Source organism: Vanellus vanellus (assembly GCF_965231255.1).
Source record: "Vanellus vanellus genome assembly, chromosome: 7".
NCBI lineage: Eukaryota > Metazoa > Chordata > Aves > Charadriiformes > Charadriidae > Vanellus > Vanellus vanellus.
In genome coordinates, this window is record NC_138912.1 from 33,097,330 (window position 1) to 33,112,848 (window position 15,519).

At 44.4% G+C, this 15,519-nt stretch overlaps 1 protein-coding gene across 1 annotated transcript in view; it reads left to right on the top strand.

Moving 5' to 3' along the window:
* Positions 1-1,869: 1,869 nt before the first annotated feature.
* BICC1 (BicC family RNA binding protein 1) overlaps positions 1,870-15,519 on the top strand; it is a 114,635-nt gene continuing 100,985 nt past the window's right edge. The window contains exon 1 of the mRNA XM_082486541.1: positions 1,870-2,191. Within this exon, the coding sequence (XP_082342667.1) occupies positions 1,990-2,191 (202 nt within the window). The 5' untranslated portion in view covers positions 1,870-1,989. The remainder of the gene's footprint in view (positions 2,192-15,519) is intronic.

Genomic DNA, 15,519 nt, shown 5'->3' on the forward strand with positions numbered 1-15,519 from the left:
TTATTGTTTTTGACTTTAGCTGGTTTACTTCCCATGGTCATGAGAAGTGTCAGGATCTTGTGAGCAGTATGTTGCCTGCAAGCACTGGCTAGCATCCCCAGAGGCTGAGACCACCAAGAGAATTAAATACTACAACCGAATACTAGATGTTTCCACTAAGAGCGCCTCCCTCCGTTCACACCGTGTTCAGTAGAAATGAAACCACAGGTGGTGTAGAATTCACACTGCCATGGCGCTAAGTGGGAAATATGTAAAGACTCAGTAAGCCAAAACCTGAACCTCTGTAAACATGGCCATGTATTGCAACTGAACACAGAGCAGTGCCCATTGACCTGGAGCAGCAGCACAGCTCCTGGCGAGTTTTAACATGGTCCTCCAAGCTGACGTTAACTGTGAGGCGAGCTCACCATCACCTAAGCCAGCTGTAATTTCTGCGTTGCTTTCCAGCGTGCGTACAGCCTCCTGGTTTGGCAATCACAAATGTGTGGCTGCTCTAGTGCTGGAGAAGACAGACGGCAGGCGTCTGCAGTGCTGCCGGAGAGGTGTGATGCTCTCAGGGTGGGACACCTTGAGGGACTCCAGACATAGGCCCGCCGGAGCACCTTCTAGCAGATTGCTTTTTCACCAGAAAACAGTGAGTCATCAAAACAGAAAGCTTTTGCTTGAATGTGTGATGTGCAGCATAACTTTTCTTTTGTCAGAAAGTACTTCTCAGATTCAGGAGAAACAAGTTCGCTGGCACCGGAGACACCCAAAGAGAGAGGGGTGTGGATGCCTCACCCTCGCCCTCCTCATTTGGGCAGCCAAACTTGGGCAGCGATCGGCTGCCCAGGCAGCACGTCCGGCCCCAGGAACAGGGAAAATGCCACCGCTGCAACTGGACCAGTGTGGCCGCTCGTGCCGCTGGAGCCGGCTTTTGGGCTTAAACTGCGTGTAAACTGACACGAACTGCACCCTGGTAAAATCCAGCGCTGGGACGCCGGGTGTGGATGGATGCCATGACGCCTGGAAGGCGAGGGACACGGTAACCCGGTCTCTCGCAGCGCAGCACCATCAGCTCGAGGCGCCGGGCCTTCCTCAGGCTTCCCGCAGAACCACCGCCCAGGCCAGAGCTGGGGCCCTCGCGGCCATGAGGGGGTTCCTCAGCCAGGCCAAGCCAGCGGCGCTTCCAGGACATGCTGGCGTTTTCTAGGACAGGCCGGCATTTTCCAGGACGGACCAGCAAAACTTCGGCTTGCCCATTTCTCCCTCGCACACAGGCACGGTTGTTTGTTTGTTTGCTTTTTTTTGGGGGGGGGCTTATTTAGGGCCCTTTCTCCAGGGCCGCCACCCCGCCCGTCGCGTACTTCAGCGGCCACCGCGCGATGGCTGCCGACCCTCCCTCAGGCGGCGGAAGCGGGACGGCTGAGGGGGCGGCGGGCAGCCCGGCAACCCCTCCACCCCGCTGCGCCCCGGGCACCCCTCACCTCACGGAGGGGGCTGCCCCGAACGCGGGGCGCCCTCCGGGGCGGGCGGGGCGCGCAGGGCGGCGGCCCCGCAGCCCCGCTGACAGGGACCCCGGCCCTGAGGCGGAGGCGGTGCCGCTGGGGGCGGGCATCTCCCCTCCCCCGGCCCTCCCCTCCCTCCTCCCGCCGCGCCGCGCCGCGCCGCGCCGCGCCGCTGCCCCCTCCTCCCGGGCCGCGGCCGGGGATATCCCCGGCCCCTCCCCGGCGGGCCGGCGGCGGCCCAATGGAGGCGGAGATGCTGTGCGGGCTGCGGGCGGGCTGGGGGCGCCGCCGAGCCGCGGACGCCGCCGCCGGCCCGGGGACGCGCACACTCGGCGGGGAGCCGGAGGCAGAGGCGGGCGCAGGCGGCGGCGCCGGGGCCGGGACTCTGGCAGGCGGCGGCGGCTGGGATGAGCCGGGGGGGCGGCTGTGGGGGCAGATAGCGTCCCGCGGGGAGGCGGCCGAGTGGGGCTCGGAGCGGCGGCGGGGTCCGCCTGGCAGCGCCATGGCGGCTCAGTGCGACCCGCTGAGCGGGTACCTGCAGCAGCCGCTCTCCGACCCGGGCTCCAACAGCGAGCGCAGCACCGACTCGCCCGTGCCCGGCTCCGAAGAGGACTCGGCCGGCCCGCCGCGGCCACTGCACAGCCCCGAGTGGGGTGAGGAGCGATTCCGGGTGGACAGGAAGAAACTGGAGGCCATGCTCCAAGGTGAGGGCGGGGAGAGGCGACGGCGGTCCCCGGGGGGCGCGGGGCGGCGGCGGCGGCCCGGGAGGGCAGAGAAGGGGAAGGGGCCGCGTCCCCGGCTCGGCCCGCCATGCCCTGCCTTCCCCTTCCCCGCCGGGCTGGGAATCCTCCTGTCAGCCTCTCCGGCACCGCGGAGGGGCGGCCGGGGGCCGGCCGCGGCCCGGGGTCGGCAGCAGCCCCGCGGGCCGGTCCCGGGCGCCGTCGTGGCCTCCTCGGATGGGGAAAGGCGGCTCCTTGTTACCCTCTCGGGAGCGGAGCTGAGCGTCGCCGCGGCCCGGGAGCGGCCGGCGGGGGTAGCCCCGGGTGGTCAGATGCGGCTCGGGGCCGGGCGGCCCCGGCGTGGCGGGCGGCGGTGGTGGCCGGTCCCGGCGGGGCTCCTTCCGCAGCGGCCGCCGGCGCGGTGCGAGGCTGCAGCTCCGAAGGTCGAGGTCTCTCAGAAATCTCATCGTAGCCCCGCTCTGGCAGGGTGGTTCCGGCGCTCGGCTTTCGAGGAACAGCCGAGGCCGCCGGCGTGTAGCGGGGAGAGAGCCGCGGAAGGCGGGAGTCCCGGCCGGGGGAGCGGCGGCGGCGCCGGCAGAGCTGACAGCGGCAGCCGCTGCCCGGGGACGTGCTCTGCCGTTGGCTCTGCTTGCTTTCTTTTCCTTTCTTTTTTTTTTTTTTTATTTTTTTTTAACTTGAGACTGCGTATTTGGTCCTAGTGTGTTTCGAATTATCTAACTCAGTGGAAGTTACGCAGGCAGTTTTTGACAAAATGGTATGAGAGTAGCAATTGCTGGTTTTGTTGCCAAAGAGCAGATAAACAGATTTAAACCAGTTGAGGATGTTGCGGAGTGGGGTAGTGCCCTTGGGGTGTTCTCTGCTCTGAAGAGCCCATGAGAAGGGGGGGTGAGTTTCAGGTCTTACACTGCGGAATCTTGAGGCATGTTTGCATCAACAGGGGAAGACGATGGTGATTTTCAGAAGTGCGCTCCTTCCTCTGAGACTGCTGTTTTGTAAACATTTAGTGTTACACTTAACATGGTAACTCCTGTATTTACATACATTTTCAAAACAAATAAACCCCTGACAAATATTTCACTATTTGTCCACGTGTCACGTGGAAAGCATTTCATTCACTTACTGGAAGCTGTAGGTGCTATCTGCCTGACCATCCCCTGTTGGAGCACCTGCCTCCTCCAGCGATGGGAGCCTGCGGGAGCTAGCGGAGGGACAGAAGCGGCTGAGTTGGGTTGGTTGCTGAAGAGCTGCGGTTTGACTTGGTGACTACAATGATTGGAATTTTTTTAATTGAGATTCTCTCTCCTGGGGGTGAGTTAATCTTTAATCGGTTAATACTTTAGTGCTAGTAGAAAAATCTCATTATGTAATGCAGTAGAGAGAAAGGAATTCAGAGAAACAGTCATCTCGCAAGCAGCAACAACTGTTTATAAAGATGTGCTCATCAGAAGTGTCTTAAAACAAAAACCACATGGGTATTGAAAAGTATTTCTGTGTATGAAATGGTAGGAAAAAGGGTTGAAAGTTACAAAGTGCTGTAAGAAGATTGAAGGTTGCCTTAACATTTTCCTCTAGTAGCAAAATAAATTTCCATTATCTCATCCCACACACAGTCCTTCCTTCTACTGCCTGAGGTGGTAAGCATGCAAGGGTAAACAAAGCTCTGAAGCAGAATCCAAGTACTATAAAGGTTGTGTCATGCAGTAGTAGCCAGTGTCAAAATGCGAGATTTTTTTAGTTTGCTCCTTTTTCGGGGTTTTTTGGTATCCTCATAAGAGTGTAGTAAAGAGTGTATGGTTGATAGGGTACAGTGAGTAGGTGCTGTCTGCTTTTTGATGAGAGGTTGCTGTGTGTCCAGTCTAGAATATGCATGCTTCAGGTGATGGTTTGAGGAATTTTTGCATCATATCCTTTTTTGTGAAGAAAAGCATGTGTTGGACTCGGTAATAAGTGATTTTTGTGTGAAAATCTAAACTTTCTGGGTTATTGGTAATGAAAACATGCTTATTAAGAAACATGAGGCAAACATAAGAGTTCTTTCTGTCAGAAGACTATGAACTATTTGTTAAAGATTATCGCTTTCATTCAGTTTCCTCTCATACTTTACAAGTTTTTATCTCATCTTTTGGCTTCCTACAAGATAGGTTTTACTTAACCTTTTCTTGTAGGAGAATATATCAAGCACCGAGTAGCTCTGCTGGGGTGTCACAAAGAGCATTGTGAAGCCAGATCTGTAACTGGTACCCAGAAATTCAGAATCAATTATACTGCTGATGACAAGCCAAAGTTGATTTGATTTTTTTTTTTTTTTTTTTTTTTTTTTTAACCTCCCCGTCCCCTGCCTTGTTTTTTGTGGCCATCTTTTGGGATTGGAAACTTCTGCTTCCTTTCCAGTGTTTCTTTCCTACTAGGGCGAGTTGTATGCCATCTCCAGCAATTAACTTTTGTTAGACAATTCATAGAGTCATGTTTCCTAAGGTTTCTAATACCAGATCCTTCACTGGAAGTTCTTAAAATGTGCAGAAACTGCATCATGGAAGGGAAGCACCTCTGTAGTCGAAGTAGTTATGACCAGACTTCCGATTTCCAAAAGTTACCCAATTTTTTGCCTTTTTTTTTTTTAAACTCAAGCTGGTGTAAATACAACTTCTTGTTTGTATTAGATGCTTAAAGACTCTTCTTTATCTTTTACCAGCTGCTAGAGAGCTTGTTTACACTTGTGAAAGTTACTTTTTAAATTATTAAAAAACTTATGATTTCCTCTAGTGTTCACTATAACTTTCTTATATTATGGAGAAAGTGAGACTATGTCACTTTTAGTTCAGTTGTCTTTAAAGGCAAGTTTGAAGTGGCATCTGTTGAAGAAACCTGTCAGGAAATGTTCTCATTTTTGCTTGGGGATCCCTTATTTTTTTGCTAGTCAACATCTGTTGTTTACTGTACTAATGATGAAATGTGAAAAACAATCAGGGATAGAAAGAACATGAGGAAGCTCGGTGTTCGGCTTGGTGCTTCTGTTACATTCTGTGATTGGGTTGCTGAATTTTATATGCGTTTCTGCCATGGTTATTTACATCTTTCCTGTGCTTGATGTTTTGTTTTCTTTTCTGACTCCAGCGAGACTCACCTGGGCACAGCAGGCTGTATAGCTCATGGGGGAGAAGAGGGTACTTTACTGACACATACACAGTCCTCAACTGGAGTAAATGCTGTAGCAAAACACTGGGTAGCTGGCTAGTTTGCTACCAGTTGTGTCTGAAGCAGAAACCAAATCTGAATTGAGGTGTCAGAAAATATTGATAGATTTGAGAGTGCTACTGGTATTCTTTTTTTTTTTCCACTTTGAAATAATTGTTTTAGTATTTTTGGTGTGTTGAAGTTTGGTTCTGAATAGCCTTAAGATAAGTATGTTAAATGAAAGGTAGAGGGAGCTTCTCTGAGAGCTTTGCTTTTTCTGTTGGGAATATCAGGAAATGTAAAAGCTGTGGTAAAAACCTGGAACATAAAAGTAATTATTTTCTTGTTGTGTCCAACTATTTTGTATGACTGTTGTATTACTTGCGTATAGATGAGTGGAATGATGTTCCACAAACAAATCTCAGTCTTTGTGGTGGGCAGTAAGCTATCTTATGCTGTGTGTCTCCATCAGAGGTTGTTGGTGAACAAATCTCTTCAAACTTTTTCTTTTTCCAGGAAGAAAATTTGACTAAAACTGATCAGTTATTCTTTTCAGCAGTGACAGAAGATGATATTTCATAGTAGCCCTATTAATTATAGCTGCTCTGCACTAAATTCTGGTGAAGGCTCAGGTGACTTAATACTGTGGAATGATTTAGTGAGTGTTTGAATGCTGGTTACCATAGCAGCTGAGTATTATTACTAAAATGCAAAACACTAAACTTAGAAAAGCTGTCCAGAAAGTATAATCTAAAGGCTAATGTCACAGCCATCAATAGACTTAGACAAGTTGGCCATATGCCTTAAAAAAAAAAAAAATTCAAAAAACCCCACCACAGCAAACAAACAAACAGAACCAAAACAGAAAACCAAAAACAATTAACCCCCCCAAAACAAAACCAACAAAAATACCCAACAACACCTTTTCTCTTATTCTTGGATACAAAGTGTTATGCCAGTCTTGGATTTCAGGTAGTCCTTTTTCTATGTCACGTTCTTTAACAGACATTGGGGGTTTTGATGGCATGTGTGTACAGCACATGCTTAAATACTTTGTGACTTTAAATACTTTGTGACTTTATAACACAAAACATAATCACACAACAGTATTTGGGTTAAAAAAAGACCCAAATCCACATCATTGTTTTTTTAAAAAGAATCTAACTCTAGCAGTGATGTGGATGCCATATTATATACAGCTCTTTCTTTAAAAAAAACAACTGTGCATTTGTTAGAATTCAGCTTTTCTCTATTCTGTTTTGGGGTTTTGTGCATCAGCTTTCTGTTTGGGGATTCTTTGGGGTAATTTTAATTTTGGAATCTAGAGAAGACTTTTATTGGTGGGTTTGTATTTTGTTTTGTTTTCTCTCATGAGGTAATTCGGCATTTGTCTTGGCTATTGATAACCAAACACATGAAGAAAAGCACAGACATACATGCTCAGGAGAGTCTTCAGAGTACTCGGCACTGCAAGCATCCTGTTTGTTGTTGAGCCCATGTTTCAGAGAAGGTTGTGTTGATACCAGGTGGGAATCTTGGAAAATAGCAGTGACCTGTGCTGACTTGGTACTGACTGTTACTAGTGCCTTCATATGTTAACTGCAGTAGGTCAGATTTTATAGGAATCATGTCAATCTTAATTTAAATAATGTAAACTTAATTTCTAAAAATAGTAAAGGATCACTTATTATTTTTCAGGCAGTAAGGATAAAAGTAATTAAAATCTAGTGTGAACAGCACAAGCAGCTCATTTGAGTACTTCTGCATAGCTCTCCCTCCTGCCATCACAGTGTTGGGTGAGCAGTCCCCTGTCCTGCTCCCTCAGTTTTGATGCTCTTTGCCTGCCATGGGGAGTTAGAAAAATGCTCAGCTAGTAATTTTTCACCAAAAGAAGCCCTACTTTTCTTAGAGGGTGGAGACATAGATAAGTTTTTTCCACAACTTAGATTAAGTTAAACATATTTACTGTAAATCTACTGAAAACCAATTGTTAATTCCTTTGCCTAAAGGTCACCCTTGAGGCTCTTGCCTGATCCTAAGACTGTACTTATGCAATGTCTAGTTCTGATGCCTGGATGATAACCAGTTTATTTTGTTTGCTGATCCATCAGGTGAAACTTGCTGTATTTAAACAAGTATATTTCCCTGCTGAATGCATAACTATGTGGGAAAGTTTACTTTTAATCCTTTCTTAGACTTCTCTAACTAGTTTGTTTCAACTACAGGGAATAATAAATTGATAAGTGTGACAAACAAAGTGTGGGGGGGATGTGGGGGAAGAAAAACACTTGTATTAGAACATCTACATCTTCTTTAGAAGATTCAAGAAAACCTGGGCCTCTGCTGAGACTTTGCTACAAACAAATTTTATTAGAGGCTAGATTCCTGAAAACACGAATTAATAGATTTTGAGTGAGTTGGCTCTTCTGGATTTTTTTTGTGTTTGTGATGGTGGCAGAATTCTGTATAATAAAACTAAATGTACTGTGATCTTTCAGATAATTAGTGTGTCTTGCTTGCAGCTAAAGTTAAAAATACTCAGAGTGCTGTTGACTTATACTCCTGTTTAAAGTTCCCCGTGTCCCTGTTGGAGCTTAAAGAGATGTGAAGTATGTCTTTTCTTTGACCGGATTCTTACAGAAATATTTTCTCAAACTCTACTTTAGTAGATCCTAAACACAGGTTTTTGGTTGTTTTGTTTTTTTTTTTTTTTTTCCTAGAGAAAGAAAATGTTTTTTCTACTAAATTGTGAGATTTCTGTTGGTGGTTTTAATTTTTTTTGTTTCTTGCAATATATCAGCATAACCTCGACAAGGACATAGTTGTGGGGAAACTGGAGCCTTTCTAATAGCATTTACATTTGGTGTTTAACTTGCATGTATCAGGGAAAAAAATATTCAAGTTCTTTGTCAGGTTTTCAAATCCCTAAAGTGCTGAATAGTCTATTTCTACAAAAATAAATATATGAAATGAATTTGTGTGACTTGTAGTTTAAAAATGTTCTTGCATTCCATTGTTAACAATTGTAATAATACCACTTTCTCAAGTTTCAGTGTTTTTTAAGTAGTACAACGGACTATCATGGTTTGGCATGAACTGCTAAGTTAAGTATTGCTGGCTTGCACATTCCTGTTGGTTATATTGTAATCTTTACCTCCATTGGAAAATATGTCCTATTTTGAGTACTTATTTCAGGCTCTTGGCTTTATGCCTGTCAAACAATGAAACATGTTAGTTTTCTTTAATTTCAGACCTCTGTGTTGAATAATTAATAGCTTTTTAAATTTATTTTTTTATAGTAAAGTCCCTTACTGTGAAGACTCAGTAGTGACTTTCGTGAACTTTGAGCATAAAACCTAATATGACTACGCATGAGTCGGAGTTCAGAGAGCTTATTAACTGTGTGTACTTTTTGTAGCTGAAGGAATGAGTACTTGATATAAGGATTTCTTCTTTAAGATGCTACCTGCTAATCAGTGGTAGTTTTAAAAATTATTTTGACTTAATGAGTGTTTTTTAGTTGCTTGAATATATCTGCAAGTTTTGTTCAATATCTATTTTTGTTTGACTAGGTTTTCTTGTCTCTGGTTCAGATCAGTATGACTCTACTGCATGGGGCAATGTAACTCTTCATGCTTCAGGGCCTTTTATAGCTGATTTATGTAAAGATGTCTACAGTGATATCCTCTTTACTGGAATAGGAATATATAATTTTGAAAAAAATTATTTCCTGTTAAAGGCTCATTGATATTGTGAGGGAATGCTCATGTGTGATAGCAGCCCTCTGCCAGGGCATGTGTGGAACTATTGGAGTAAGTGTAATCCTTACAGAGAACAGAGCTGTATCCTTTCTGCTGCTATCTCTCTAGCTAATAGAGTCTGAGGAATCTGGGAATTCAACAAGTTCTCTCATATTATACATAAAAGCATAGTTTTTGGATACTGGGGAGGAAAGCTCTTAATGTCTTTGCGAGAAAAGATAGGTGTGATGGCTAGAGGGTTTAAAACAAATGCAGATCAGAGATAACACTGGGTATCTGGATGGGTATGTTGCTTTCCTAGTAGTATAACTATGTTTAATTATTCTGCTGCAAACCAGACTTCATGAAGAGATGTTGATGCGCATGTAGCAATGTTGGCCTGTCCTAGTCATTATCCTGGCTGTGTAGCTCTAGTGTAATAGAAACCAGGGCACATCAATCAGGAAAGCATGCAATAGGCATGAGCCTGCAGGACAGTTACAGGAGAAGCTCTCATACCTTATCTGGGAGATCCACATGAGTGGGTACCTCCCTGAAGTGCCTGATGCTAATGCAGGCAGCATGAATACCAAACAGGTGGAACTGGAGGTCTGCATGCAGTCACAGGGCTATGATCTCGCTGAGATTGGAGAGGTGTGGTGGGGTGCCTCTCGGGACAGGAGCCCTTCCGTGGCTGGGTACAGGTTCCTTAGGATGGACAGGCTGGGATGCTGAGGAGGAGGTGTTGCCCTTTTATGCAAGGGAGCAGTGGGGATTCATGAAGCTCTGCTCTTGGCCAGATGATGAGGCGGTTGATGACGAGCGCATGGGTCAGACTTGTGCCAGATAATGACCCAGTGAATGGGTCAGCGTTATGGGGTGGTGTTATGGGTGTCTGCTACAGACCATCTGATAAGGAAGAAGCAGCAGATGAGGCCTCCTTCAGACAACTGGAAGAAGCCTCGTGTTTGCAAGTAGTCCCTATGGAGGACTTTAACCACCCTGCTGTTTGCTGGAGGAACAGCACAGCGGGGCACAAGCAAAGTAGGAGGCTTCTGGAGTGCATTCATGACAACTTCCAAACATAATTGATCAAGGAGGTGACAACAGGAGATTTTCTGCTGGACTCTGTACTTGCAGGCAAGGAAGAATTGGTCAGGGATGTGAAGAGGGAGGACAGCCGTTCAGAGGGACCTTAACAGGCTGGTGAAAGGCCAACAGGAATGTCATGAAGTTCAACAAAAGGAAACATGACGTGCAGCACCAGGGGAGGAATTACCCCATATACCATCACAGGTTTGGGCCTGCCAGGCTGGAGAGCAGCATCCCAGAGAAGGACCCGAGGGTCCTGATGGACAATCTGATCGTGAGGAAGCCTGCAGCATGGCATTGTGACAGAGAAGCCCAACAGCATCCTGGGCCATGTGAGAAAGAGTGTTGCCAGTAGGTTGAGGGTGGTGATCCTTGCTTGCTACTCATCCTGTGTGAGACGTATCAGGAGTGATATGTCCAGACCTGGGTTCCCCAGTGCAAGAGGCACATGGGCATACTGGAACAAGTCCAGCAAAGGGCTGCAAAGCTATTGAGGGACTGCAGCATCTGATATAGGATGCAAGGCTGAGAAATTTGGTACTGTTTAGCTTTAATCTTGAGAAGAGAAGGCCTTAGTAAGGGAAGACCTTACTAATTTTGTGTGTGTGTGTCAGGGGGTATAAGCAGAGGGAGCCAGACTTCTTAGTGGTGCCCAATGACAGGGCAAGAGGCAAAACTTCATTTTATGACTTTTCTCCTTTTTCTGAAAAGGAAACAATTCATAAAATCTGGAGACTTGTCAGTTTTGCAGTGTTCAGTGTTGAAGTGAGATCACTAATATCTCTTTTGTGGAGAGCAAAGAAATCAAAGGATTCTTAACTACAAAACTTAATGTTAATTTTACATTTTCGATTGTTGAGTTAAAATACTAAATCTAATATTGGACTATAAAATTAGAGGATAATATTTATTAATGTTATGTATTGAATAAGACTATAAATACACATTTTTAGGTAAATGCTTGATCAGATACCAGTATTAAAAAGTGGCACTTTGCATTCTGAACTGTACTCTAGGGTTGATAAATTTGTGACTGAATATAGGGGTCAATTTGCCTTCCCCAGGGCAGTGAGGAACATCTGCTGGGGAAAAAAAATGGTCTGTATATCCCACCTGTAAAAGTTCTGGTAGGATTTAGATGATTTTTTTTTTTTTTTTTTTAAAAACTTCAGATTTCTTATGCCTGCTTATTGATGCTTTTTAGTGTCATGTCAGTAAAACTTAACTTGTGACTGCTCCATCAGTATTTTATTTAGGTTGCCTTTGCATTTTTAAGCTGTGGTTCTCTTGAACAGGTAGAAAATCACTAATACTTTTAAAATTTTCATTCTTGTTCAACTTGTTTAGTGTGGTTACTGCTGTTCTTCAGACACCACTTTATAATTTATGGTGGCTCCTAAATATAGGCCAATCATCTAGTGAGTCACTATTTACCATTTTATAGTGTTTCCAATTTTTTTTTTTGATGTGTGATATGCCGTTTCACAGGCCAGTTGCTGACCATGGGCCTCTGCCTGGGAACTGTAGTTTCACAATGAATAGTGATGATCAAAATGTTGGGGCAGATGACCTCTTCCTCCTCATGACCGCTTTTTGTTTTGACCCTTGTATCATCTCTTGTGGCCAAGCAGTGGGAACTGATTGCAGGTTGGAGTGGCCTTGCTGGTTCAAGTGCAATGCTTTACACCATGTCTTATGAGCTTTACGTTTTTACTGATGGCATGTTACCAAGCTGTGAAAACAGGTCTGCCTAGTGTGACTTAGATTGGAGCACAGTCCTGTTATCTCTATCACTTGGATTCTGTTGTGTAAACCACAGAAAAACTTGTTGCTCAATGTGCCCTTCCTGGAAGTCTCTTCCTTGCACATGTAAGAACAAACAGGAGGTAACTTGTTCTTTAGGTTTCTTCTCTTTAAAGGATGAAGGGTTTTAAAAAAATGTTTATGAATATCACTTGTAATGAGAAAGACAATAATAGATGTTGCATTTAAAAGGCATGAGACTTCCAGTCATTCTGACTACCTCCCAAGTGGCCAGCTGCCAGCAGCTGTGTCTTTTGAATTTGGCATCTTGAGATCAAGTTTTATAAATGCTCTGGAACAAAGCTACTATTTTTAATGCTTAGGGTTTGGGTTTTTTTTTGTGAAGATGGCCAGGTTGATATCCCCTAGAACTTTAAAGATCAAATTCTGACCCATTTTATTAGAGGCTAAGGACTATTGGAGTGCACTGTGGTGACTCAGGAGGTCACTTGCCAGGACACACTCAATCTGCAATCAGCTGAAGATTTTTTTGAAGATGTAGATAGCACCTGATGAGCAGAATGTGTGTATGTAGTTAAATGTTTTAGCTGTTACACCGTCTCTAGATAGGTACAAATGCAGCCCGATAGAAATGCTACTGGACTAGGAGCAATATCCTCAATTGACCTGCCTTGAGACCTTGATTAAATTGCTTTTCTTTCCCCAGTCTGATTGGACAGTTGAACCTTTTTCCAGAGGTAGGAAGCTGGTCAGTGCGGTGCCAGCTGCAACACAGCCTCAAATTCCCTGTGCCTATGCAATTCCAATACTCGCCTGGTGTGTAAGGGTTGCTGTAAACCTTGTGAAAAATACTTACATAGAAAACTTGATAAACTTGTACGGAGAAGCTTTCTCACAAATACTAAGAAAACAGCAACTCCCTATTCCTCTTTTGGCTTTTTGGCTGTTGGGAACATGTGTGGATGCAAGTGAAGCATGAGCCATCCATTTTCCATTTGCTAAACTTCTGTGCAGGCCAGGCCTGGGAGGCTTTGCGGAGTCTCAGTTCTGTTTTTCCGCTAAAACTGCGTGATATGAATCAGGTCTGTAAGTACTATTTTCGAGGAAAAATAAGCAGCTCATACTGTGCTTATACAGTTATTGCGAGGCTTACAGTATGTAGATACTGAAGAATTTCTTTGTAATACTGTTGCTTTTATAGGTACTTCCCCCCTGCCCCGTCCCACAGAAAGGGTTTTCTGATTTTTTTTTTTTGGTGGTCCTGCCCAACATTTTGTTTAAGAAGCTATGGGTTGGTCATTTTTTCAGGTTTTTCAGTTATTCTTTAAAGCTTTTTAACCTGTGAGGATAACTTCTACTTGTAAGAGTTGCAGTGCCACAGGATGTTTTTGCTCTAGATGCTAGAACATTACAGAGCTTTTGAGAGCAAAAAATATAAGTAGAAATGAGTGCCAAGAAAATAAAAAATTCACAGAATGGTTTGGGTTGGAAAGGACCTTGAAGATCATCTAGTTCCACCCCCCCTGCCCTGGGGAGGGACACCTCCCACTAGACCAGGTTGCTCAAAGCCCCATACAGCCTGGCCTTGAACACCTCCAGGGATGGGGCATCCACAGCTTCTCTGGGCAACCTGTTCCAGTGTCTCACCACCCTCACAGTAAATTATTTCTTCCTAATATCTAATCTAAATCTACCTTCTTTCAGTTTAAAACCGTTACCCCGTGTCTTATCGCTGCATTCCCTAATAAAGAGGCCCAGCAGGAGCAATGGGGAGGGACTGGAATGCAGCTATAAGGTCTCCCCAAAGCCTTCTCTTTTCCTGACTGAACAACCCCAACTCTCTCTGTCTTCATAGGTGAGGTGCTCCAGCCCTCATTAAGGCCTCATTTCAGATCATGCAAGTGAAATAAGTGTATAATTTGAATATGGATATTAAAAAAAAAAAAAGGTTGGGCTGTGTTATTTCTCACTTACTTCGTACGAAGTATCCGTAAAAGCTAAATTCGTTACCTGTACTAGCAATGAGATGACTAGCAGAACAAAACCAAAATGCCGTTCTGCTGCTTGTGGAACAGGTCAGATCATGGGCTTCGTCTGCTTACAGCACAATTGCTTTCCAAGAATGAAGTTTATTTCCTTGTGAGGAAAACTAGCAACATTTTTATGATGAAGTTCAGCTAAACAGTTTATAGTATAACATGTCTGAAAATCAGCATTAAGTTAAGCAAATCTGGCTCGAAAGAAATGATGTTAATAGATAACTGGAGGTAGAAATTGGTAATTCTAATGATTTAGCTTAGCTTTTCCATCAGTGCCGTTTCAGTCCTTTTGAACATGTATGATATACATATGTGATTTTTTTCTTAATGTAGTATGTGCATACACAAACTATCTGTTGTATGATCTACCTGTGCTATTAGTATCTTGCTATGTGAAGTTTTAAAATTTTTAATTGTATTGATAGGCTGAAGTTTCATGGTGAGATTACCAGATATTCCAAAGTTTTTAAATATATTTTCAGCATTCCTTTTTGGTTTATAAAATTTCTTTAATTCTACTTACAGGTGATGATACTTTTTCCATTTTAAGCAAAGTCTGGTTTTAGGAATCTGTATTGCCATTCTGTATTAGTGGTTTAAACTAACCTTTAAATTTGCCTTTTTCCCTATTGCCAATAACTTTGTGTGAATGGAGGGCTTTGATTATATCTATTTTCATTGGCTCTGGTCTGTTCAGAGTGTGCCTGCAATAAATTCATGGCAGTTGAATATATGAGACTGGTAACTTAAGAGTAAGCATCTTGAGAAATGTAAAAAATGAAATCTGTAATTCCAAAATAAACATTAGGTCAATTAAGTGATGCATTTTTATGTTATGGAAAGCTTTAGCAGATTGATGTCTTCTGGAGATACTCCCCATGACCTTTATGGCAAGATAATCGAATTGCTTGAGGGAATATAAACTGGGATTCAACGAACTGTTTGCTGAATTAATTAATCCAGAAGCTATGTTGTAAGGTAGTTCCTGTGCAGAACACTGTACTGCGCTACAAAAGTTAGGATGAGTGAGAGGTTACTCACTTGATTACATAACAAATAAGTATATCACAGAATAGTCAGGGTTGGAAGGGACCTCTGGAGATCATCTAGTCCAACCCCCCTGCCAGAGCAGGGTCACCTACAACAGGTTGCACAGGACAGCGTCCAGGTGGGTTTTGAATGTCTCCAGAGTGGGAGACTCCACAACCTCTCTGGGCAGCCTGTTCCAGTGCTCCACTACTCTCAAAGTGAAGAAGTTCCTCCTCATGTTAAGATGGAACTTCCTATATTCAAGCTTGTGCCCATTACCCCTCGTCCTATCAATGGGCACCACTGAAAAAAGACTCCTCCCATCCCTCTGGCATCCTCCCTTTAAGTATTTGAAAGCATTAATAAGATCCCCCCTCAGTCTTCTTTTCTCTAGACTAAAGAGACCCAAGTTCCTCAGCCTTTCCTCATATGAAAGATGTTCTAATCCCCTAAT